Consider the following 27,080-nt stretch of genomic DNA (forward strand, 5'->3'; position numbering starts at 1 on the left):
TGCAGGTCAACCAGCCAGCAGCTATGGCAAGGATCTGGCTCTGGAGAGATGCTCAAGGTGCTGACGAACCTGCCCCAGATACACCCAAAGGAGAGAGAGGGCCATAGGTGGGGCCGTCCACACAGCCTATGGCAGGTCTCAGTATTGACAGGGAGAGTAATTTCCACTCCTTAAAGGAAAGAAGCATCCCATAAGAGTGACCCGAGGCTGCTAGTCTCTGGCTTGAATGTCATACTTGAGAGCATTTTTCCCAAAAAAGGGGAGATCCAGGTATGTGTGTTATTGGAAGATGAGAAGAGATGGTCTATGGAGCTATGGGAGACACGCAAACTCAAAAATAAAGCAGATCACATTCAGAATCCCTGAAGACTCTATCCCATAAGTTTCTAGAAAGGTTTCCGTGGGATGTGAAAGATACTTTCCAAGTGGGATGTTTCAGGGTTGATCCAGCTACAGTGAAGTCTGCTGATTTTTCACCATTTATCTTCTTATTGCTCATGGCTGAAATATATCTGGGACTTATTTGTTGGAGGATGTACATAGTTTTTGGATCTGTGTTGCTATCCACTAGGAACCTGTATCTTTGCAAAACAGAAATAATGTTTTCTTTTAAGTTAGGATGCGAGTTTCAGCTTTCCAGTTTTCCTGAAAATCCTCCTTGCTCTCTGTAGTGGAAATGCTGAGTCACAGCCTGAAGCAGTCACTGAAGGCAGGGCCAACCCAGGGGAGCTCAGGTGCAAGCAGTGCACCTGAATGACAGCAAGGGGCAGAGCCAGGATCCCTTTCAAAGTCCTCTTTGAAGGGCTGGTGGTGGAGGTGAGGTTGTCTTTTTCAGGTATTCTAAAGGTAAGCAGCTCTTTTCCTTTGTTTATGTATCTGTGGCTGTTGTGTTTGGGCTTGTTCTCATTTCCTGTAACCTAAGACTTTGCCACCCTGCTATTCTCATCCTGTTATAGCATTATGCTCTCCAAAATTCATCAGCCAACTGTAGAGCAAAGAGGGAATCTCTGTTCTCTAAAGGAGGGGAAATGTTACAGCACAAAAGTGAGTCCTGCCATTGCCCTGATTTTAAACAAATGAAAGCAGGACATCAGGAACATTTAATAAGGTAAAATAATGGAGCTGGCAAAGCTGTTGCTCTTGCTAGAGCCCAGAATACAGCTGACCTCTTTGTAAGTGTCTAAAAACAATGTTACACTACTTTGGAGAAATCCTTCTTGGCTTGACAGGGATGCCTTCTGTTGTATGTTGTACGCTAGCAGGAGAATTAGCGATAGGTTTTCCCATATTTCTTGGGGTCAGGATCCCTCTGGAGAAGGGTCCCAAATGTGCAAAACAAGAACTTAGGGCTTGCACTGTCTGAATGTTGGGTGTGGAAGCAGGAATTGCTACCACTCAGTCATTCAGCTGTTAAAAATCAAGTCCTCATTCTCTTAAAATGGCCATGATGGTAGCAGTTTTCTCCTTGGAGAACTGATGTCAGGCTCTTCTCATGGTGGGACCAGCCCTAAATGCTGTATCACCCTGTCTGTCCTCTTACTTTTCACCCTAAGACATCTTAAGTGGGATCAAGTAGGGAACAAAGGTCATACGTTTACCACAAAAGTGCTTCCTGCACTGACAAGGAAATAAATATTGGCCAAAGAGATGGAGGAAAAAAAACACCCAAACTCTTGATTTTTTTAAATGTAAACGTATAGAAGTACAACAGTATTTTCTGCTGCGTACAAATGCCAGTGCCACCAAAATGCATGTTGAAAACTCTCAGCATTGCCAAGCAGTTTGTGACCTTGACTGCATGACAGAATCACAGAATGGCCAGAGTTGGAAGGGACCTCAAGGATCATGAAACTCCAACCCCCTGCCACATGCAGGGCCCCCAACCACCCTATTTAATACCAGACCAGACTGCCCAGGGCCCCATCCAATCTGGCCTTGAACACCTCCAGGGGTGGACAGGGCATCCACATCCTCTCTGGGCAGCTGTTCCAGCACCTCACCACTCTCTCTGTAAAGAACTTCCCTCTGACATCCAACCTAAATCTTCTCTCATTCAGCTTCAAACCATTTCCCCTTGTCCTGCTGTTATCTACCCTTTCAAAGAGTTGATTCCCCTCCTGTTTGTAGGCTCCCTTTAGGTACTGAAAGACTGCAATGAGGTCACCTTGCAGCCTTCTTTTCTCCAGGCTGAACAAGCCCAGCTCCCTCAGCCTGTCTTTGTAGGGGAGGTGCTGCAGCCCTCTGATCATCTTTGTGGCTCTCCTCTGGACCCTCTCCAACAGCTCTCTGTCTTCCATGACCTCAGATCCATTCCTGCAGAGCAAAGTGTGCTCTTATTTACAGTGTACAGGATGACTCTTTTAGATACAACTTAAGGTATGAAAGAAGTGAGGCATTCATATTGGTTTTAAAAGTTTTAATGAGATTTCAAAGTCCAGTTAATGCCTTTTGATTACTTTAGAATTACAGATTTGCTTCACAGAATTTAATCCCGGTTGTCATTTCCTCATAATGGATGATTGAGATGCTATTTTCACTTCATTCTCTTTAAACGTACACAATTGTTCTCCAGTAAATGGATGATGTGATTTTTCTACACTTCATAGTGTTAAAACTATACAAATATTGTACTAAGCGTACAAAAATAAGTGCTTCATGCACACACTTTAATACTGCTTCTTGTCCCTTTCTTTGACATCTTTCTGAACTTATATAAATAAATGAAAAAGCAGACAAAAGTTACTGAACATGGAAAGGAAGAAATGTTTTCTGCCAATCTTAGTATTTTTTTCTTAGAGAGACACACGGATATATCATTCATTGGCAGTTTTCTCAAACACAAAATAGACAGAGGAGAAAGTAAAGCCACGGTACCAGTAACACTCTTAGTTATTTCAGCCTCTGTGAACAGGATCGTCATTTTCTGCAAATCAAAGTGTGCTGAACAGTAACCACAGAGGGCTGTAATACCTTTTGGACCACCCTAATGAGCTACTTTATAAATAGAAATAGTCTAATGTGCCACAAACTGTACAGTTTTATGTTTTTGTTCCATTCCTAAGCAAAATCAAATCAGCCCAAGTATTAGAATGCAAAACACTTGGAGCCTGCTCATCAGCACCTTGTCCCAGATCATCGTGGCTGGTACAGCTACAGAGATGTGGGGAAAGCTCCATCTCAAGTGACAGAACTGCTCATATGGTGCCGCAGTACCTTATTTAGTCTGGATGGTAAATTAGGAGCCAGATCAGCTGGAACTGACAGGCAATGCCAGCCCATCCTGGATGACTTCTGCTACTATGATTTTGGCTAAGAAACTTGGGTTCACCCTCTGAAGGAGGAAACTATAGTGGTGAAATAGTGCCATGGTAGAACCAGGCAGGGATTCAACCTTTCAGGTCATAAATTCTCCACGTTAGCACACTAGGCTGAGCTGTTTCAAGTTTTCTTAGCATACATGGGCTAGAGGATTAAAGCATGCACTATAATTATCTAATATCAGCTTTATCCTGTATCTTAAGGCATCGTTATTCCTTCTTCATATGGCTAAAACAAAGGGACAATTCCTTCCTGCCATAAACCAGAGGGAACTCTCAGCATCCCCAAGGCATATGGACACACCACTTATCAGAACACAAAGTGCACTGCTGGCAGACGTGAGCTGCCCCAGTGAAGCCCATTCTGCTAAATTAACTTTTGCAAGAATCACAGCAGCCTTGCTTTAATGCATGAAGCAGTGTTATCAGCCAGACAGGGCTCTTTCTACCCTGTTGAAAAAGTCGCCTGTATATCATTTTATTTGTGTAGCGGTGCCTCTTATTACCAGGCAATGGCTGAGCTCTCATGGTCTAATTAAGTAGAGAATTGGCCTGAATAAATAGCACTTCTCTGGTCCTCAGCTGTAATTGTTGAAAAAGTGTTCCTGTTTTTCACTGAATATGTCACTGGATAGGAGGTGGGGGGGGAAAAAGCCATTATTTGTGGTCTTGTGATTGTAGGTACAGCTGGAAGTAGCAAAGTCAGAGACAAAACTCTCCTGAAAGCGTGCCTCTTGGTTAAAATTGGATCATCATGAAGGAGAGTACAAAGAAGCCTGTAAGTCTGGGCAGACACATTTATGATCAATGGCTCTTTCCTTTGGCTGTTTTCTTCCTGGTTGGAGAAATTCTGGTGTATGCCTGGCTGATGGTTTGGGGTGAACAGAGGATAGTATTGCTGTGTACTGGGGATTGCTGGGACATGCTCTCCTTCCCACGGGGCCCCACATCAAAACCTCCAGGGGAAAGGCTGATTTCAGCACGGTTTGTGGCTTGTAAACACACATACAATGGTGTTTATATTCATATGTGTATATACACATATATATAAACACACCTGAGAACCACTGGTTTCCTGGGCTGAGATTTTGCTTTCTAATGTGAAATCTGATTTTGAGTAATTTTTTTAATTTTCCTTCTCCCTTAATGTCCTATAACGAAACTAAAGAACTAACAGAATGAAACTCTGACTAAAAATTAACTTCGGGTGACAGATTAGGTTAAAATCACGAGGGTGTAAGAATTACCAGACTGAAAATTTTCCTACCCGTGCCTGATTTAAGGAAACTCACAAAGACAGGACTAAAATGCTCCATAGCCATCACTGCGTGCAGCAACTGCGAAGGCAGGGTAGGCTTCATATGCTGCATATGTGGCCAAATCCTGTCCCATCGTCACTGCCTGTTTGAGCTGAGTGGCTGTGACTGTTGAGGCAGCATTAGCAATGGTGTATCCTGCAAGGGGAAACAGAGAGAGAAGAAATGTGGATTCATGAAAAGGCATTAAAAATCTACCACTGCCTAGTGTTTGCTTTGTTTTGTTTTTAGCGGGAAGGCTGTTGTCAACAGGAATCATGTAGGAAACAATCCATTAAAGGGAAGACAGGTGTTCTTCACACAGCTCACCACACGTTACAAAGGAAAAGAAGCACTGCAGAGAAAACTTGGTCATCTTTCTAGAGAAGACATTGGCACAGCTGGGGAAAAACGTGGCTCTGACATCCTTTGTGGCCCAAATACATGCAATTTGGGACAGCCGTGTTAGGAGGGAAAATGCTCTATGCAGTATAAAGGAGAAAATATTTGGCAAACTGGATTTTTTTCCTATCGGTTTATAATGGGAAACGTGGACTCAAGGCTTTGAAATTTTCTATGGGAAAATGTTAGCTTTGCTGATTCAAAATGAATCACTGGGAAAACAAACATCATTTGGGGATGCTTTGTCTGAAAGCAGAGTATATATAGTAACTCATCAACCGGACCACAGTATTTTGCTGTGAGTGAATAAAGAATTGAGATGATGCTCCAAAGTGGGCGGAGTAACTGGAGTGCCTGTTGGCTCTGCTACAAGACTACACCTCCCAGATCCAAAATCTTTGACCAAACCAATGGGATTGACTCAAGGTCAGTCAGATCTGCAGTTTTCTTGGGGCAGGAAATGGAGATATCAGGCAATGCAGGAGTATGTTGCCTCATTGAAGGTGGTACCTTGGGGGGAAGCTTGAGGAATTCATGATGACTTCAATGTTGTGGTCACTTATAGTATTTTCTTTCCATCAGCAAAGTGAGGTGCAATTTGGTTGGGAATTAAGAAATATGTTGTTTAAGATGTGTCTGGCACAATCCTGAGAGAAATGAGCTGCTACCTGGGCATGGCCTGATCTATGTGGGGCTCCAGTGAGTGCAGGCCAAGCAGTGGTGTGTGCTGCTGGCAGAAATATTAATGTGTGTCTATTTGTTGAGTTTCCAAGACAAATAAATAAGGGTGGATGAAAGAAAAATGAGAGATTATAATTAAGCAGTAAGTGGGGACTGGATTCAATAAAGAGCCCATTTGGTTTCCACACTGCGGAAGCTTGCACAAACCCAGACAAATTGATTTTTCTGTGGCTTTTGTGGACTCCTGTAGCAGGAAGACGGATAGATATTTTTTTTTAATCCATCCTTGAGACACTCCAAACAATTCAGTAGTACTGACTAATGCATTCCTCATGTGCAGCTTGGCAAATGTTATTCCCACTACATCAGAATACCCATTACGCTGGAGAGCAAAACGTGATGGCTGCAAGCTGGATTCCTGCACCTGGCTTATGTTTTTCATGATTTCCCAAACTCTTTTGGGTCGTTACAAGAGTTCTTGGGAAAAACAAACCTCCTTGTAGAGGTGGGAGAAAAATGGGATCAGATCTGGCTTTCACGTCTGTGCCATTTTTTTTGGCAAGTGAAACTCAGTGTGTTGATTCAAAGGGAGCTGGAATGCTAGAAGAGGATGACTGATCATGGATCAGTCAACTAGAGTGGCACTGGCTTGGGCATAGCCATCAAGTCCACAGAGGTGATGCATCACGGATGTGGAAAGCATCTGGTCCTGTGTCCTTCTTGGTGCTCCCATTGAAGGGAGGCATCAGCAACTCAGCAGCCATGAGTGTGTTAATTCCTGACACATATAAGGAATAACGTAGGAAAAATAACAGCGCTATACAGACACTGATATACCTGGAAAAGCTGGTGCTGCAGGAGGTACCTCTGCTCCTTCAGTGGGAATCCCCAGTGTCTGCAGGGTGTACTCTGCGGCGTAGGTTTTGGCTTCATCGATATAGGCGCTGAGCTTGGGAGGTGTGAAGGGATGGCTGTGAACACAACAACCTATTAACTTTTTTTTTTCCTCCCTCTAGGCCTTTCCTGCGTAATATTTTAATCCAGCCGTAGTTGGCATGATATCACATATCGAATAGAAACACTGTGTTATTGTGCTGATGCATTAACACTGCCTCGCTCCTTGTAGCAGCCCGGCTTATTCACTGAGATTATCAGTCCTGTGTTGATTTTGATCACAACATCTTTTCAGAGCGTGCTATTCTCACTCCAAAGGAAACCCTGCTGCAGTCTTTCCTTCTCATTAAAATATACTACAAACAGTATTTCAGATCAGAAGTGCTTAAGATCATATTTGAGGCCTAATTAGCATCATGTTCCTACCAGCTGTTTTCTTTTCCCTTTGTGGACTATTGTATGTTTCATTTTCCTTCTAATATGCACTCCTTTGCCTGCTGATTTCTAGCTATTTGTAACTCCTGAACCACCATAAGGAGCCTACTAAACATGGCAGAAATCATTATTGTTTTTTTTTTGTTTTTTTTTAGCTTGTGGATGATTTTCTCCCTGATATTAAAACAAAACAAAACAAAAAACAACCAACAAAATAACCCTGGAAATAGAACATGTGCCACTGTGTTTTGCAGACAGATGTTATGTTAAATATGCTTTTAAAAATTTCAGAAAACTTAGATAGTTACGTACATGGTGGGGTTCTGGCTGGCGAGAGCAGGGATGGTGATTTTGTACAGGAAGAGCTGTCTTTGGTCTTGGCCAATTGCAGAGTGCAGCTGGTAAACAGGCTGTCCCCAGTTATTCTTCTGGCAGATTTCTTCCAAGATCTACAAAGAAGAAGGGATTCGCTGAGGTTAATTGCTGCATGTAGCCTCCTGCCCCAACTTCAGCCCCTGCACTGCCCAACCTCCTCCCTGGAGGAGGGTTTTCCAGGGTGCAGAGGCAGGTTCCTCAGGTCTCAATGTAAAAGTAAACCACAGATAAGATATTACAGCTCACCTTGAAATACAAGATTCACCTAACATATTATACCTTAAAAATGCCTCAATTCTAGAAGCTAATCGTTACCTCATTAAGTTGGAAGTCATTTTGCTGATTAGCCGTTTCATTCTGTAATTTCTATTATCTGCACAGTTCTATCTGAATTCTCCCCAAAAGCTCCATCTATGCATGTCTTTTAATGTTCTAAAAGTACCACAGTTGCATTTATCTTCACTGCTCTGGTGCCTCCCTCCCTCAATGGGTACAGTGTAAAGAAAGAAGAAAAGGCTGTGTTTCCATCCAATTAATTATTCAGGCTTCAATAGGCGATTTCTGTTCCTCGTTTGAAAGAGAAATGCTGAATCGCATTGCCCTTGGACTGAGCACAGCTTATTCCACAGTAATTGGGAATCACTCTCTGGAAACGCTCTTGGTTTTACTTTGTATTCTTAGTTTTAACCCACAGGCTCTCTGTCCCATTTGGGTCTGATGCCATGCCATGCTTCTGTGCTCCCCACCAGCTGTGGGGGTAGCTGCACCACACTCATTGCTCAGCTGAGTAGTCGCTGGGTCTTGGGGCTTTTCCTACTTGAGCAGAGGGTGGGGTCTCCCCAGCCATTTTTCAGTGCCGGAAGGATCTGCATCTCAGTGACACAGGAAGGCAATTTGGAACTCCAAAGCAGGACAGAAGATCAAAAGTTGTGATTGTCTATTGAAATAGGAATGTCCCCAGGCATGAAGCTGAGAACTGGGTTGTACCGGAGACCCTCAGTACCTACAGTCTAAACCTTCCTGCAGCACACCTTATTTAAAAACTACGTGTAAAATGTAAATGTTAATGCTGCTTTACATCTTGTAGATATAGCTCTGAAGTTTGCTGCTCTGTGCATGTACCCCACCCAGTTCATCAGATTTCTTGGCTGCAGTGACAACTGTTCCCTGCTGTCCCAAAGTCTCTGTACGGATGTTGTTTTTGCCATGTTACATCACCACGTAAATTCTCAGTAATGGAAATGCATTTATAAAGATGGAGGTAAGCATCAGGGACCAGCTGACAGGTATGAATGAGGCTGTCTTGAAATAAGCTGGACTGAGTGGGATGTGCTGTTGTGAAATGGCAATAGTGAGCAATTAGGGAACTCAGCTGTTGGCAAAATATGCCCCCCAAAATTGGTGTTGCGAGTGGTCAGTGCTGTTTCTGTGTTGTCTGGCACACACTGACCTGGCAGTGGAGGGGTTCATCGTGGGTTGGAAGAGCAAAAATGCTGAACTACACCTGCTTTAAGGCAGTGCAGCAACGGTCAGGCTATTTCACCCCTCTTATACATTGGTAACTTGGAGTAAAGAACAGTGAAACTGTGCAGGGGAAGGAAAAATCCATTCTGCAGGTTTCTGAAGGAGAAGAGGTTGTTTTATAGACATTTGGTAAATGGAGTGCTGTGGCAGTTTAAATGCTATCAGACAGAGATACATTTTCATATCCAGGGTGCAACTTCTTGGATGATTCAAAGGGAGGGGAGCTTCTGGAAGAGAAGTGTCCTGTGAAACCTCGGGACCTTTTCTGGGTTTGTTCTGCTCCATCCCTAGCTATCAATCTGGACCTCACTGCCATGCACACAACCATGCCACAGGCTCCTCACGCACCCTGAGCTGCAGCATTTGGCCGGCTATTGTCCCATGGTTATTCTTGGGACACGAATCTATGACTTGGGATTTTGTCTCTCAGCTTCAGTCAAGCCCTGCTCTCTTGCCGTGTCATGGGAGACAGCATGAGCTTATGCGCATACACACACCTAGATGATGTACTCCATTATTTTTCCTTCTTTGTACTGCATTGGAGTAATAGCACTGTGGCAGCAGAGCTCTGTGCAGTGCCAGGGCCAGTTTGGAAAACAGATGATTCTATTTTTTTTTTTCCCAGCAAAGACGCTATTATTTTTCTATTTGTGCGAAATAGTTCCTTTTTGAAGTCCCAAAGTACGCATTTTATTTATTGTGTCCGTTTTAGTTGAGTATTTCTTTACTCCACACAGTGTTTTTAAGGATGGAGAATCATAATTGGATTTCATCATGTACCCGTGGGAGCTCATAAGAATTTGCCTCAAAGGAGAGTGGGAAGTGCCCTCCAGCAAGGCAATTGCACACTGCAGGATGCAAATAGTGCTATTATTGTTGTTTCACGTATTTAAAGATTTATGAATGGATGTAGTTTTCAATCACCAATGCAAATTCAAGCAGGGGCTGTTTTCTGGTAGCAACTTAGGCTAAGTTCCCTGGCCCACCTTTCCTGCACATACCTGAGGAGCAAGTTTGACGCCTTGGGGCTTTAGTGTGACGTGGTTCATCGGCGTGAGCTCCATTCCTGGCAAGAGGTCGTAGAGTTTATCCTCTCCCCTCTTTTCTCCTTTGAGCTGGTATCCACGCCCCAGGCCCGTGTACACCAGATAGCCGCGACCTCCCAGTCCTCTAACTCCCGCAGCCCCTACAGGTACATTCATGTAAATTTCTAGGAATGTAAGAAGGTATTAAACTGAATCAAATCACCGGAAAAGTTACCCTGATTGTCCCTGCAATGGAAAAGTTAGGCTCACTGACTTTTGGCTTGGGAAGCTGGAGTTTGGGAAGGAGGTAGGCAGGTGCCCCCAGCAGCCTATTGCTGTGGCTAGGCATCGTTGTTGCATCTTTTGGATCTGGAATGGGTGGAGGTGTGAAGTGCTGGGGGAACCCTGCTTCCTCTTGACCCAGTTCCATCTCCTGTGCCCTAAGCAGCCAAGAGGAAGTGCAACTTTCCACACAAGTCAGTTTTTACTTTGTGACACCTTTCTGACCAGATTTGTAATCAAGAGTTAAGTATCTCTCACCACTCACCAATGTAAATTCAGTTTCTAGAGTAACTTAGATATTTGACAACTCCTCCCTTATATGAAACAAAGCCTAGTTTTCAACCCCCATTACATTTTTGTTTAAAGAACCATGCTTGGGAGTTTGGGGAGAATGAAAGGCAAGAGAGGGCTGGTGGGCTGGTACCTTAGCCACATTGAGATCCCTTCAGCTACAGGGCTGAAGGCAGGAGGTTGCTACCACTGGCACTATCTTTGAAAGACAGACCAAGGGTATGTCTCTTTTTTTTTTTTTTTTGTAGCCCCCAAACTTAATTCTGCATGTACCAGAGGTTGGGTTGCCTGAGTGTGGGGATTTGCTTTGGTCCCAAATGTCCCATATGAACCCATATGGGTTCAAAGACAGAATCTCAGCTACCTTCGTAAATATTCTGTTTTCATAGGCTATTTATTGTTAGATTAAAATTAATCAAAATATTGTTTGATAAAATTATCATATAATTATAATAAATATTTACAAAAAGTATTATATGTTTTTAAAAAATCACATATCCCAAAGCACAATATTAATTTCTTGTTTGTTGATTTATTTCTGTTCTGGTTCCTCACACTGCTTCATCACAGTTTTAAACTCCCTAGGAAATGCTGCAGCTTTGGGTCAGAAAGCACTTGGACTGGTAAAAATTTCCTTGTAGTTTTCGAAGTGAAGGGGATCTACTGCAAAGGGCACAGCCTGTGGCCAGTTGATGGAGCTGGCTTTGAAGGGCAAGGAAAATTGTCTTATTTGTTTTTCCCTGCTGGGGCAAAACCAGGAGGATTCTCAACTTATTTACCCTGGAAGGAGAGAGATCTGGAAGCTGTTTCAAGCTCATTCTGGGGACTGGTTATTTTTTCTTTCCCTGATTAGTCTGCTGGAATATGACCATGCCTTTTGGGAAGGACAGTGACTACAAACTCTTTCCTATCCCTCTTTCAAAGGGATGCAGGATCCAGGGCAAGGCCAAAGCACAGAACTGAACAAGGGAATAGCCTCCAAACACAGGAAGAGTTAGCTTGCTAGAGCTGAGTATTGTCAAGACTGGAGTTACCTCTGATGGATGGGGGCCGGATGATGCTCCTGCTGCTGAGGCCTTTGGTGGCTGGGAAGTGGAGGTTGGGTATGGCTGCATAGGCTTGGGGTGCGTAGAACACTGGGGCACCCAAGTAGGTGGCAGCAGGGTCGTAGACATGTCCAAAGGCATAGGCATATTCTCCCTGCAGCATGGCTCCTCTGCCACCCGTGCCCCGGGTATATCGAACATAGCTGTCCTTGTCAACGGGTTTGGCTAATGTCACCTCAATGGGGGACCCATCCAGCACCTGCACACCAGAGGAAGCGCAAGGGTGAGGCAGTCTCCAAAATACAAGAGGATTATCCTAAGAAGGCAGCTTCCCCATGTGGTTTATTAATAAAATGGGAAAACTGAGAAAACTACCCAAACCTGAACCCTCCCATGGATGGAAAAAGGCATTGGGTAAATGAATATTCAACCTGGATAGAGCATCCAGCCCTGACACCAGTCAGCAGGGGCTATTTAACTGAATTAGCAAAGTTGTGAAACCTTTTGAAAAGTTTCCCTTCCCTCCAAAGCAGTATGTAGATCAGCCGGATTATAAGTTCTCCTATGGGACACAGCAGTAGCACTAAGAATAGGAGCGGGGTTAACACCTCTTTGGGAAAAACTCTTGCATTACAGCACCGTGAATTGCATGCAGTGCAAAAAAGTACTAAGTACAGGAAGCTCCTTGCAAGTCTGCCTCCAAATTTAGAGCAGATGTTTAGAGTTGACCTTGTTTGTCCCTCTCTGCCATTCACATGCTTTCCCTTCCAGTGTTTCTGTTGGTGAACGTGAACTAAGCATGAGAGCACAAGCCGAGGGAACTCAAAACCATTCTTTTTCTAGATCTCATTTTGGCACTGCTTTGTCTTCTTTTTTCATTTCTTTTCTTTCTTTTTTTTTTTTTTTTTTTTTTTTTTTTTCCCCACGATAAAATCTACCTGTGTACTGAAAAAAGCTAGGACCTTCAGGATGTTTTTGTAACTAATAAGCTAGGCAGCTTTGTTTTAGCTACATTATATGTATTATTGTGCAAATAAGTCCCACAAATTCATGTTTACAGCAGCTTTACCTTCCCATTCAAGGCTTTCATAGCATCGACTGCATCTTCTCTTTTATTAAAGTGCACAAAGGCATAGTCTCTGATTTTCTTCACTCTCTCTACTGCACCTATGGAAAACATTGGAATATCAGTTGAAAATGTGTGTTTGTTGGAAAGTATAGATCAGAATGAGCAATTGTGTTGAGCTGCGAACCCTTGGAGAGCAAAATCTAAGTGGAAGAGTGAAAGTGTATGGTTTCTTCATACCTCTTAAAATGTATATACCATGGAAAAATGAAGACAATGGCTGTATGATTTCAAGTAAAATAGAAACACTTTTTGTTCAGACAACATCGAGATTGCCATTAAACCGAAGTGGTTTGATCCTGTCCAAAATGCTCTGAGGCTGTCTTTGGTTTTATGTCTCCCTTCTGTAACGGATTCTCAGGACCTGAAGGTCTGAGCAAGGCACCTGGGACCTGGTTAGCTACAAGTCACAGCACTGTGTGTGATCACCATCTCTGTTTTCATACGCACTTAGTATGAACTTACACCCCCAAACATATCTTGGAAATACAGCTAACAGATCCAGAATTACTCTTCTATTGCTTTCTTCCCTTTTAAAGCTGAACTGGTACACAGGGAAATATGTTATTGCTGCAAGAAAGCAATTACTTAAATAACTGCAAAAGAAAAAATATTTAGAGGGAAACATTAGGAGCTCCAGGGGACTAAATGAAGTCTGTCCCAACCCACAGCTGGAGCAGCCTGTACGTCTGCAAAATGGCAATGAGACGATAAGCAGCCCTTTGTGTCCCCCTGGGATCAGTTCTAAGCCCAAAATTACAGGTACTGTATGCTGATGCCTTGTTTACAAGTCAAGATTTTAATTAACTCTCTGGGTTTTGAAAATTTCCCTTCCTCTCCTTGAAAGCATGTTGCATTATTGAACCTAGCTTTTAGCATCACCCCACTTGAGCTGCTGAAGGCTGGAGCCCATTTAACTGAATGGAAAATCCTCCAGGGAAGGGGATTTTTGCTGAGCTCTTGGGAGCGGGGGCAGGGCTTTTCGGTGATGCCTGTTTCTAAAGAAGCCCTTCAGCTCTGGATTTGGCACAGATGTAAGGGTAATACTTATAGGGTATTACGACTTGGGATGCATAAGCAGTGTTCCTGGTGGCAGCTAAGTGAAGCAGGAGGTGAATCACTGCAGCCTCTTGCTGCCTTGTTTGATCGTATTCTCAGTAGAATTCAGCGTTTAGATAGATTTGATGAAGAGCAGTTGTTTTAAATCACGGCTGTTATTTCTGTCATCATTCCTTTCTGTAGATGAAGGAAGCTGAAACTACCCAGTTGTTTTACTAACTCATTTAAAGGAACACACAAATGACTCAAAATCATTTTTATGACATGGGTATCCCCACGCATCACTTTGGATCTCTTCCAGTTGCCAGTTGTCATAAAAAGGGTGATAGTGTCAGTAGCTGGGAATTTAGCAGCCCTTAGTGGAATGACATGGTGTGCATGTTGGATAGCAGTTCAGCCTAAGGACAATTTTTGTGGCATTACACGCAAACATTTTATAGTGGAAAAACTGTTATTTTTGTCTCTTCTTTTGGCATTTTATGAATGAAAAATTATTTCCATTTGCAGTTGCTGTACTTACTCAAGGGCTACTATGTCAGTGAGTTCCTACCTTGTTTGATGTTGTTGAACTCCTTCTCTATGGTCTCTTCAGTGGTTGAGAGCATGAGGTTCCTCACATAGAGAATTTTTACTGATGACATAGTGTCTTCATCCACCTCCACTTCTGGCTCTGCCCAGTCAACAGCAATAGGGTGTCCCCACAGTTGAATCCTTCCTTTAAAGGGATTGACATCGTCAGTGCCAGACAGGCTTTGTTCCTCTCACTTCTGCTCACAGAGTATTTCATATGCAGTGTCAACAGTAGAGTAGGACAATTCTACAAAAGGAACTGAACGAAGTTTTTCTAGCACAAAGTACTGCCTTTCAGTTAACTCATTTCCAAAAAGCAGATGCTCCCACTTTCAACATACTCCCACTAATACCTTAGATGCTGCAGAAATGCAGCAGCCGGAATTTTTAAAAGTGAAAATACGGCATGACTCACTAGCATCTGCATTCCCTGAAGCGCTCTCTAAGGGAAATATTTTCATGAATATACTTCTAAAGATCCCTGTTGGATGCAAATTTTTAATTCCCTAGATAATTGAAAAGGGATCCAGAAGTCCCATTGGATGAAGTGAAATAGTAAAAGTAAAGATGTCCCTATGTGCAAGTATTTGAAGTTGCATGGGCAAGTGCAATTGGGTGAAGTTGCAGCAGGAGTAGAAAAAGGGGAAACAAAAAATAATGAGGGTGTGGAGGAGAAGCAATATGGGTTTTATACACAAGGGACTGAGCTGTTGAGGGGCAGAAAATAAAAGGAACAAATGAAGAGATAGTTAAAAACTATGTCATCGTGTTATCAATCACATTGAAGTCCGTCATCATCTGCATGGAGTTACCTAACCCATTAAGTAATTGATTAGCCAATTAGTGATATTCAATACATAATGAAAACTGATGGCTACAGCTTTGCCTCAAAGCCATGTGATGTTGCAATAACCATTGCTGCCTAGTCCATTCTGTCTCCTGCAAGGAGACCTTTTCCCACTGCTCTTCAGGAGTGGCTGAAATAAGGCCTCTCCTCAAAACCCAGAGCTGTACATCTGCTGTCTCCTGTGACCTGCTTTTTCTCTGGCAGTTTTCATCAGCCCAGCAAACCATGGCATTGGATGCACAGTAAAGACCATTCTCTGACTTGTAAATATGATCACTGCTGGATATTCCCCCAAAAGAATGAAATGTCTGTCTCTTTTGAACATTTCCCTAAAAGAGTAACCAGGCCTGTCTGTGGTTTTCTTTTTCTTCTTTTATCTTTATGACGTGAAGCTTGGGTCCTCCAAGACCCGAAAACATACTAAAACTTAGGAGAAGCTTGCAGAGAGAAAGTGAAACTCTCAGTAAGCAAGAGATCTTTATCATTTGTCAACATCTTTATCATTCATTTTTAAGAGATCTTAAAAATGGCATCTCCACTTGGATTATATACCTAGGATGGGATGGGAGCTCCAAAATACAAGAAAATTTGAGAGAAGAGGTAGAATTTGGAGACCTGTTTCTTTTTTTTCTTTCCTTTTTTTTTTTTTTTTTTCTCTGTAATAAGACTGAAAAGTTGAAGAAACAAAATGTGAACGGTCTACTCCTTGCTGGGAAGGCTTGTGAATTAGCTAGGATCTGCAGAGCTCCATGGGATTTACATTCAGCTTTTTGTGCTGCTCAGTCTGACTCGGGAAGAAAAAGATAGCAGCTAACAGCAGCCAGCTAAAATAAAATCATAGAATCATAGAATGGTTTGGGTTGGAAGAGACCTTTAAGATCATCTAGTTCCACCCCCCCTGCTACAGGCAGGGACACCTTCCACCAGACCAGGTCGCTTAGTCAGGCAATGCTCCTTTTTCAATGTTGCCATTTTCAGCTCAGTGGCCAAAATAATGACCTGGCTGATTCGTAGTAAGAAAGTAAGCTTGGTTCCTGCACTACCAGCTTGCTAGAACCCAGGCTTCTCCTATCTTCTTATTCAACCTGGAGATAAGACAAGGTTTTCATAAATAGCATTTTACTTCTTGAGCTTTTCTACCTCTTCTACATGCTCCCTCAGAAAGAAGAGAGTGTCAAAGTCAAATAACTTAATAATTATATTCTATTTCACGTTCATCCAGTGCATCAGCTGGAGACACAATTCAGTCCTGGCTTGAAACTTTTTTCAAACTCCTCCTGTATGTTTGCAACTTCAGAAGACTCTGGCTCCTGCTCAGGTCTATGAAATTCCACAGACTGTTTATCAGAAATGTCCCTACATTTGAAATCACTAGCACACTGTACAGGGCTGCTCATGGCTACACGCTCATTCCCATCTGTTTCACTGTCTCTGCTCAGGATTTCAAATGTATTGCTCCCTCAAGGCTGCCATCAGTGCAGGTGCCTGTCTTTGCTCCTTCCTTCCTTCTCAATATAGAATTCATGACAAAGCTGTGCTGAGGCAAAAACTAACAGTAAGCATTCTTCTAACTAGGAGTATGCTATACTGATGCAGAAAGCACAGAATACAAAGAAAAAGAGTCAGTGTGAGATATCCCTCTATAGCTAATACTAAGATAGATACTAACACTTGAAAACCTGCTCATTTTTGACAAGATGACTTTAAAGACATGATTTTAATGGACCATCATATAGAAAGAATTAAAGATTGGTGAGCTTGATGAGAGAGGGACAAGTCTCAAAGCAGGTTTATTTAATTCTTTCATCAGCAAGTGAGCTGGCTTTGACAAAGCAGTACTGGAGCTGCTGAGCAACCAAAAGCATGAGAACAAAAACAACAGTGGAATCAATGCAAGTGCAATTAAGTATTTCCTTTGTTTATCACCTATCAATCCTCTCTGCTTCACAATGACCCCAGCACTAAATGACATAGAATTATTATCAATGTTATTTATATTCTAGAACAATTTTGAGGTTTCTTTCCTAGATGAAAAATACTAGTTTTCAGGAGCATCCTCAGTACATTTTCAAAGCTGAGTATGTTCCTAGATCCTTCCCCAAGTGATGCTTCCCAAGTGATCATAGATGTTTTATTTGGAAACTAGGTGAACATAGGATAATATATATCCTGTAACAGGGCTGAATGGATACGCACAGCTAGATCCATCTTGCTATATTTTAATCATTTCAGGTTCCTAAATGAGGTGCCTGGCGAATGAGCATGGCAGCAAATCAGGGTCTGCAGAGTCCCCTATACCATACGCCAGATTAAGGGCATCTCCAGCAGCCAGCCCAGCATACCAGGGACCTCCTTGCTTAAAGTGAATCATTGGCAACCAAGATGAGAAACCAAGCCGTGTTTGCTTTCTTGGTTACATAGTTGGAGATTTCTGTACTGCAAGGTGCACACATGCATCTGCTACGCTGAAGCTGCCCCTACCACCCTCAGCACCTGTACAAACCTGGGAGCAATTTTCTCCTGGCCATTGCTGCTGCCCGGTGGCTTTCATATTCCACAAAAGCAAAGCCCCGGTTTTTGGTTTTATCAGCTGCACTAGGGTACACAATGACATCCACGACTCCGTCTGTAACTTTCTTCATCTCTGCTAAAATTTCCTCTCTCTTCTTCGTTTTGGGGATCCCCCCCACAAACAGGCGGCAGTTGTCCACGCTGGCACAGACTCCGAGTAGACGCCCATTCCTGTGGATAAATGACATTGCTGGCTAATCAGGAGCACTTGGAGAGAGGGAAAAAAAAATCTCCTTTTTGTCCCAAAACACAAGGTGTTTGGAATGGAAATGCAGGTGATCTTGCTCAGTGCAAGGGTTTAGATCCAAAGCGAAGGCTCTGCTAGATTTGACATCAAAGTAAAGCAGGGAATTGAGAAGAAACCTGAGCAAAATTTTCCTTTTGACTCCTGGGATTCTCCCTTCTACTAATTCCAAAAACAGCTGCTACTGGGCAATTACACAGACCAACTAGACATTGCAGGGACTCTTGATTTGCCATCAGTGTAAGCCAGATTTGTTTTGTCCACCATGACTCATAGCTTCATAGTGAGCCTCACAGCTGGGATTCTGGGAGAAAGAAAATCCCTTGTTACGAGGACACACTATTTCAGAGTTTACTGATGCCCATTGCTGTGCAGACTGCAAGGAAAAATTTCCTACTGGCACTTTGCTCACTACTTTGTGCTCTAAGTACCTCCTGCAGGTCTTGAGAAGTAAAAACTTTGAATTTAACTTCTTTAGAACAGTCTTTGGAACAAGCAGAATAAGAGGAGGAGGTAGAAGTGGCTCAAGTCTGATATGTAAGACCCTCCAGCCTCTGATAAAAATCTCATTTCCATACTCCCTTTTGTACCTTGCAACTTGCTCATTCTTAGGGCTGCTGGTAAAGCAAACACAATCATAATTCAGAACAAATAAAATAAGAGCCTTAAAATTGGTTGATCTCCAAATGCTTCTAAGCAGAGACATCTACTCATCCCACTTTGAACTGGAAAAAAATCAACTAGGGATGAAATCAAAACAAAACGTATTGATAGACCCATATGTTGTTGATTTCTGTGTTTTGTTCCCCATTTTTAGTCACAAACAGGAGGAATTTTTCTATTTCTACCTATTAAGAAATGTCACTGTTTTGTCAATTGGTTTTTATCATATTTTGTTGGGTTTTTTTTGCAATTGCTCTGTTTCTCTGAACGTATCTGCAGTACAGCTCAAGTGAGACACTGTGGATAGGAATATATCAGCAAAAGCCCAGAAGGAAACATAACAACAGTGGTTCAACGTCTGTTAATTTGATTCAAAGCAAAATATTTTTTCCAGATATTTAGTTTATCTTTAAAGAAGAAATATCCTGCAAAAGATTTTGAGACTGAGTGCTATGCACTGCCTTTGGACTACAGTATAAAGCAATGACTGCACAGGCAAATAAACAGTGACTTCCTACAAAGTTTAAGTATCTAAAGAAGCTTTCCTTAGGCTGTAGGGACAAAAATTAATTAACACAGATTAATACAGCATGTGATTTAAAGTAGAAGTGAAAGTGTTTGCCATGCTTACCTAATTTCATAATTATTGAGTTGCTTTATTGCATTCCTTGCCTCCTGTTTATTTGAGAAGGTTACAAATGCATAGCCCCTATTGTTGCCATTGAAGTCCATCATCATTCTCATTTCATAGATTTTGCCAATCTGTAAATCAGAAGAAAAGTCATTCCTTAAAGAGATGTTCGCCTGAAAGGTGGAGAGGTGTTTCAACAAGGCTAGATGCTTCCTTGGCTATATCATGCCAGAACTCTTCAGATACTTCTGTCTACAGATAATCATCTATATACTAATGAACGATTAATATACTGAGTCACAATTCTACTTTCTTGCCTTTTTTTCTGATAAATGGAAAAAATCATTAAAAACGGCTGAAAGTGCATAAGTGAGAAGAGTTTTGGGAGGGAGGAGTTAAAGGGGAGTTTGGCACTGACTCTAGCAGCTCCGGGATTTCTGTTCTCTTCCCATCAAGGAGTCTGTGCTCTAGTTTTGAGATACAGTAGAGACACCAGGAAAAAAAAGGGTCTGAAACTGGAAGGCTGAGGGGCAGCATTAGGACTGCATGGTCATTGGCATCTGAATGGTATCATCTGCTCAGGTTTGTGTGCAGCAGTTGGATGGGTATGTCCATTTCCTAGGTGGAGGGAGGCTTGTTTTATACAGCTAAACAAATATAGGGGGAACAATCTCCCTCATACTCTAAGCAGGACCAGTTCTAGCAATAGATCAGACCTGGTCACGGAGGGAAGGCATCGTGGCAGGAGGTCAGAAGGGCTGCCACTAAACCAAGGGCAGTCTGGGACAGATAACTTCTAGTTGAGGCTGGAAAGGCAGAGCTGAGCATCTATAATCTCTGCTCAGCGATTGCCTGCCACAAAGCCTTACTTTTTCACACAGGGGTATAAGTTCATCCTCAAAAAGGTCTCGAGGCAGTTTCCCAATGAAGATCTCACACCCCCTCTCTGGCGGAGGGCCGTCCCAGCCGGGGGGTGGGCCACCGTATTTCCTCTGCCCATTTTCCTACCGTGGAAAAAAGAAAAAGTATTGTTTAAATGCAGACTTCAAACGAGGATATCATCAACCCCTTATGAGGAATGAAATTTATGACACACGCCATTACCAGAGTGCTTGAGGCAAACACCCTCCTTCCTCTCAAGGAGCAATCCTTATGGACTCAAGAAAAGAGAACACAAGTGTGCACTGGCTGTCCCACCATCAAATCTGTGCCCAGAGTATCCCAGATACTATGCTGGTGAAAGGTCTGATTTGTACCTAGCTGAGTTTTTCTAAGAAACATGCATCAGTACCTTCAGCAAGAGACTGCTGTCACAACTTATACGTCTGGAGACAAACACCCTCTCAGACAATCTGGGGCAAAGGAGACACCTGGCTAGCCAGGACTTACTTTATGCAAGGAGCAGGACTTGGCACCCAGTGATACCCAAAGACGTGACGAGCCAATTATTCCCACTTAGCCTACGTTTGTCCTAGGCTAGCGTCTCTCTGGTATGCTGTCCTAGTTTAAACCACCTTTACTATACTTCTCCTTTTTTCCTTCATTTCTATGCTTTCTTTCTCTTTCTTTCTGTCCCTTTTTCTCCATTCCTCTCTTTCTCTTCCCTTCTTCCTCCTATCTTCTCCACTTCTCTCCTTTCCCTCTCCTGCTGTCTTTTTCTTGCAGTGATGTCTTGTGTCCAGAGGGCTGACACTTTGGTTAATTTTCTCTTTTTGTCTATTTTCTATAGTCATTTCCCACCCTGGATTATTCCAGGAAAGAGAATGACTGAATGGATGACTTACCAAGAAAACATGAAGGACTTAAGTTTACAGCAAGCAGGGGTTATTTCAGGAAAATAAGAATATACCACAATCAATTTCAGTTTTCCTAACCCTGTAACCAGCCCTAAATTATTCACGCTCATTCCTGTTTTGCAAATAGGTCCAGCATATTGATGGAGGTATTTGAAATTACAAATTAATTTTCAAAGCAAAACTAATGAGAAGATCGTGATGTTTATGGCTATTTCTCTGATCTCAGTTTACTGAACTGAGCACAGTGATGGCATGCGATGTTCTGTCCCTTGAGCCATTTGTTAGAATCGATGGCTGTATATTTTGTTATGGTTGTCTGTGCTCTTCACTGACAGGTTGGCTGGAAGAAGCCTTTGGTCATCTAGAGAAATGCTCATCTCATAAGTAACAATCTGAAAAGGGCGGCATAATTTTAGCATCCTGTTTTAAGTTGAGTGAGAGACAAGTGGTTAACATTTTTCATTTTGTCAAAATATGTGGGAGCTTATATGCTGGGAGAGAAAAAGTCTATTCTCAGTCCAGAGCATCTTCATTTGTGGCTTCAAGGCAGCATCTCACCAAACTCATCTTGATGAGGTCTTGGAAGGAAAGGAGAATTTCAAGAAAAAGAAAAGAGAGAAAATGTTAAGTTTGAAAAAAAGGGAGAGGTAGGAAGAAGGAAGAAGGCTCTGGGTGGGTGAGTAGGCAGAAATCTGTGGTTTAGGAATAAGCTATTGCCAGATGTAATTGTACAAAAGTCTGAAAATCAGGATAAAGAAAATCACAGGAAGTCTAATACAGAGAGATGCTACTTATCTTCTCCTGTATGACAGAAAGGCTCCTTGAGTGCAGCAATCCCAGCTGTCAGCCTGGTCTGGGGGCATGCACAGAATGAAGGGTTATATGAAAATGCTTTTTCCCAGGAGTCTCAGCTTTTGCTTTGGACTTTTGTGCCCTCTAGTGCTATGCAAAGCGAGCCCAAGTTCATGGCAACCACCAGCCTAAAGTTCGCCATTTTCAGTTCCTTCTTCCAGGATGCAAGGTCAGTCATATTACTACCCAATGCTTTTGAAAAAGGAGTTTGTTTTGGTCATGCTGACTAAGGAAGACTTATTGAAATGATTTTGAAGGACCTGCCACTCTATATGTGCTATAACCAGAGGAGGCTTTGTGCTTGGAGACCCTGAAGGCCGTACTGAGTGCAAACCTTTGGTTTTGGGCATGAGACACCTGCACTTTTATGCATGCAAAGGTAGATCTGGGTCTCACACACTGGACTTACCATGACCAAATCTGGACCCAAGCTCCCCTGAATCTTTGCTTAGTGGGTTTGCTCTGCTCCTCTGACACTGCAGCCACAGCACGTAGACAGTTATACTAACCACTCCCAAAACATAGCTGTGCTCTGTTGTTATTTCACCCCTACCATAGTTTGTCAGGAGGAATCCAGTGCTGCTGCGCGAAAGACAGCCCCTATTATACACAGCTCTGTGTAATATGTGGATTAGAGAAAACCAGAGACAGAGGAAGAAGCAAGGAACGCTTCATGTGTGCAGATTCACTGCACGAGCCCCTGGTGCTTCATGATGAAACCAGACACTGCACATGAAAGGACGTGACTGTAAGTTCCTACCTGGATCAAATTATATCCCGTTCGCTGAATTAATGCACGGAGGGCGGCTTCTTTCTGTGTGCCGGTCAATCCATCCCCGGATTTGTGATTTGATTCCATTGTGAGTGATTATCAGCAAAAAATCAGGTTAATTAGGGGTGCTCACTGCAATCAAATTTAAGATAAATTAAATAAATTAATATGGCTAGGAGGAGAAAGTCCACTCTCCTGAGAAAGCTAACAGGATCATTCTTCGTAAGTCAGTCAGTTTGAGATTCAAAAAATGAAAAAATAAAACCAACTACAGACCATGTAATAAAGAAAAATATCCCCCTCTTCGCTGGTGCTTGAAAATAAACAGGATTAAAACGTGGAAACTGATTTTGTCCAGTGAGACTGCACACATGTGCATGTGTGTTAGGAGGGAAATGAGTGCAGGGTGCCTGCCCTTACTTTAACCACACGTCAGTGAGTCCTCCATGCCACAGCACCCAGCTGGTGCTGGAAAGGAGTCTGGTACAAGCCGTGTCCAGTGCTCTGTGATACATGAGACATGGGGCCAGATGTGGCCTGTTTTTGAGAACTCAGGAACATGGGAGTGCTCAGACCTGTATCTAAGTTCAGGGCGGAGACAACCCTGGGTTCAGATGTTTTGATTCAGAACTGCAGTTTTAAATAATACCTAATTGAAGATTTTTTTTAAAAAAAAGTTTATTTTTTGGGCCATAAATACCATAAAGCTGAAATCTGCAACTGAATTGGGCCACACATGCTGGCACGGGGATTTCTGAGAACTCACAGCTTACAATTTCAGGTTGCACTCAATGGTGAGCTTTGAGTCTATGCAAGCATCATGGGTCTGCAGATGTCATGCTCAGCTTGAGGACGTCTGCTTAATGACAGATTTTGGAGCGATTTATTCTTGGGTTTGTGGGTTGCTTTGTCTCTGATTTTGTCCTGTTCAAATGATCTCTGGTGTTTTAATTACTACCAATGTGCAGGTGCTGGAAGCTGGGCTGCACCACGCAATAGCTCTCCACCACCTCTAATTGCAAAATGAATGTTGTCTGCAGCAACTGGAGTCTGATTGTTTTGGTTTATCTTTCATAGAATCAAGCCCATATTTAAGTGTGTGTTTGATTTTTTTTTTTTCATGTTATTCAGATCAAAGGGCTTCTTTAACACCTAGGAAAGCACAGAGTGAGCCTAGGGACCCAACCACGACCCCATTGCACCTTTGTCAAGAACAGCACTGAACCCCTCTGATGCTCACAGTTCCCATGCCTGCTGACTTCTGCAGAGCTGGGTTTGATATGGCACAAGGTGAGATTTCCTCTGGCACTGAGGCCAAGCAGAGCCACTGGCGCATCTCTCCACCATGCTGGGAAGTAACTAGCTGAGCCTCAGTGTGTTTCCATAAATGCTGAGCTTCTCAGTTCTGTCTCAAGCAGCATCCTAGGTAGATGGGCAGGCTCAGAGCATCTTCCCTTGCTCCCTGGCTGCTCTAAATGCATTTGCCTGTGTTGTCGTAGGTGCCACACGTCCCTACACCTGCCATCTGAGTAGGTGTGTCACATCCATCCCAAACCGTGACATCATTTCCAGCAACATTCAGTCCAGGGGATGGCTTCTTGTTGAGTAGAGAGAGCAAGCCATAGTGACGAGTGAGAATACCACATCTTGTGGTTGATATGTTCATATCAGGAGCAGTGTACCTCTTGGGCTTCTGCCTGAGTTGGTAAGACCAGACGATCTCTTCTTGTAAGGCATCCTGCACATCTTAGCCTATTTGAGAGCAGCACGTCTAGACAGCTGTGTACTCCAGCAGAGAGGGACTGAGCAATCCCGATTTAGAGTTCGAGAGGAGCATAGGAGCTGTGGTTGCACAATGCTGTGCCTTTAGGGCTGGGATCTACCCACAGCTGACCCAATGCGCCCTCACATCCTTTAACTTAGAAGGATTGCAACCATTTTCCCTTATTACAGGTGTCAGCCCCATTCTGGCGAGCACAAGGGAGGAGAGTTGCTTTCATGGGATTGAGGAAACAAGACTATTTCCCTCCTTCTTTGTTCTCTGCCATTAATCAATTAGCAAATTTGCCCTGGCAGGAGGAACACTCCCCATTCATGGCTGCTCTTAGGAAGTGTGAATACCTGCAGCAAATTAAGACAATATTTTTAGCATTATTTAACAAAAGACGTGAAATTTAGTTAATTGTTCTGGAATTCAATCATTTCCAGGGGCTTGACCCTTAGATCGATTGCTGCTAATAATGACTATAATGATGAAAACTATTTTTGGAAAGACAGGAAGATGATGCATTTTATTCAGAAGGTGTTTCAGTTAGGATCTCCAGATGTGCAGACAGTTTGGGCATATCTCCTACTTCATGCTCCTTTTTGACCTAATTTTTAACAATACTATTGTTACAGACCCACAACTTAGAACCCCGGGTCATTAGGAATGGAAGGCAATAATATGATTTTAAATCAGAGCATTGTTGCATTTGATTTTTCCTTCTCCGCAGCAAATGCTATCATTTATTTTAGGTTTCTATCAAACCTCCGAAATGCCAAAATAAAAAAATGCACTTTTTTGAGTACGGTGTCCTTTATCAATGAGAAACAAACTCATCACAACGTCGCTTGCTTCCTTACAACCACTTCTATGCATCGTTTCCTGGCCAGCCAAGGCATGCAGACTTCGTCCCTCTGTCCATCTGTCCCTGCAGTGGAGGAAAGATTGGACCCTGTTCTGCCCAGCGCCCACTTGCAGCCCTTCGCAGAAACCTGGTTACTGTTTCCATGAATGAGATAACAAAACCTTGTTTATCCTGCACCAATCGATGAGCCTTCTTGTTTGAGTGTATCAAGACACTTGGACACATCCAGCAAAGGCTGTCCTACAGCAGTTAACCCTATGCGAACAGAGGATTAAAGCCTTTGGAAATGAGTGCCTTCACTCCTCACCCCTAATAGCCCAAGTATGTGGTTACTGGAGAAAACTTTTTGTTTAGGTTTTCATCTTCCTTCATTTAAGGATTTGGACTTTTCTCTCCCTTCTGGCTCCGAGCATGCTTCCCATACATATATCCATGACATGAACTATTCTTTATATTCTTCATCAAATCAAGTGCTTAAAGTTTCCTGGGCAGCTGTGAGATGCACCAGCTCTGTTTGTGTGAGACGTGTTGCAGGACAGAGTCCAATTAAGCAACAAGGGTGAAACCCCTCTTTTCTTCAGGAAGGAGGTATTTTCCAGGTTGTCTCATAGAAAAAGTAGGATTTTTTAGGTATCTAAAAGCAAACTGCATAAATTCCCTAGGTGCAGTGTGCCTTGCGGTGCCCACATACAGTGTTTGCAGTATGCAAATCTTGGGAAAAAAACTGCCTTTAATATTGCTTCAGAAGGTGACTGCTCTCTTGGTAACAGCCGCTTTACTAAATGCACATGGTGCACCCCAAAAAGCCCATCAGAGGAGATGGCTGGTACTGAGCCTGGCTTCTTTCCTCCCCCCATTAGACTTGCAACACCGCGATGTGTCAGATGCTTTGAAGCCAGCCTCCTCTGGCACCCGCCTCTGCCTCCTTCACCAAGGAAAACAGCACGAGGGAAGCATCAAGAACTGGGCAGAAAGCCAGCTATTTGGAAGAGATTAGTGAAAACTGAGATTTTTAGGAGCAGCAATTGCATTTGAAAATGAGGCTGATCTTTTGCAAAGAGAATGAGGAATAAGAAGACAGTGAGTCTGCTGAAGCAGTTTCTAATGCTTCATCCCAGAAGTTGCACTTTAACAAATCAAGATCGAATTAGCGCAGGGAAGATTCCTCCTCCCCCTAGCTTGGTCTGGCTTCATTTTTTAGCACCCATAGGCTATGAGCATGAGGAAAGTGCTAAGTTGCAGGGATGATGCCAAACATACTTATCTGCTTATCAAAGTCAAGGCAGATGCTGCAGGGGCAAGCATGGGGTATGCAGGGCACCCTGGTCTGCCCCATCGGTGGCTTGCACCCCATGGTGGAACCGCGGTAGGAAAAGGAGCACGGTGCAGCCTCCCCATCCCCACCCCAGGTGTAGGACACCGGCCAAAAGGCCCTTCCATGGGGTGGCTCTCCAAGCCCTCTCCTCGTACCCCAAAACCTCATGGCAGGATAATCCCGAGGGCAGCAGCCTACCTGAGCAATCTGGGAGATCACCGCTCAGGAATAGCTCTCCTTGATTATGGGGAGTTTGCGACGTGTCACTCCGGCTATTCCCCAATCGTCATATCAAACTCCAAAGGTTCAGTGGCCCCGGGCTGGTTTACAGTCCCTGCAGGTTAAACGTTAACCTGCTCTATCTCCCAGCTCCCCGCAGGCCTTTGACCAGATAGCTGGGTCACCGTTTCTCAGACAGCACCTATGCAGGCTGATTT

General features: G+C 43.2%; 1 protein-coding gene across 4 annotated transcripts; it reads right to left on the minus strand.

Moving 5' to 3' along the window:
• Positions 1-2,401: 2,401 nt before the first annotated feature.
• On the minus strand, positions 2,402-26,973 carry A1CF (APOBEC1 complementation factor). 4 transcript variants are annotated; one of them, XM_048946679.1, is made up of 12 exons: positions 26,842-26,973; positions 22,687-22,830; positions 20,148-20,282; positions 19,279-19,409; positions 17,673-17,911; positions 14,303-14,467; positions 12,637-12,734; positions 11,556-11,826; positions 9,925-9,989; positions 7,337-7,473; positions 6,533-6,666; positions 2,402-4,771 (listed from the first exon to the last, which is right to left on the minus strand). In XM_048946679.1, exons 2-12 carry the CDS (start codon positions 22,783-22,785, stop codon positions 4,620-4,622), a joined length of 1,626 nt encoding a protein of 541 aa, XP_048802636.1. In that variant the 5' UTR covers positions 22,786-22,830; positions 26,842-26,973; the 3' UTR covers positions 2,402-4,619. The 4 variants fall into 4 exon arrangements, with proteins under 4 accessions (XP_048802636.1, XP_048802635.1, XP_048802634.1 ...); XM_048946678.1 differs by having other exon boundaries at positions 9,925-10,109; XM_048946677.1 differs by having other exon boundaries at positions 9,925-10,133.
• Positions 26,974-27,080: the final 107 nt, after the last annotated feature.

This window comes from Lagopus muta, chromosome 5, assembly GCF_023343835.1.
Source record: "Lagopus muta isolate bLagMut1 chromosome 5, bLagMut1 primary, whole genome shotgun sequence".
NCBI lineage: Eukaryota > Metazoa > Chordata > Aves > Galliformes > Phasianidae > Lagopus > Lagopus muta.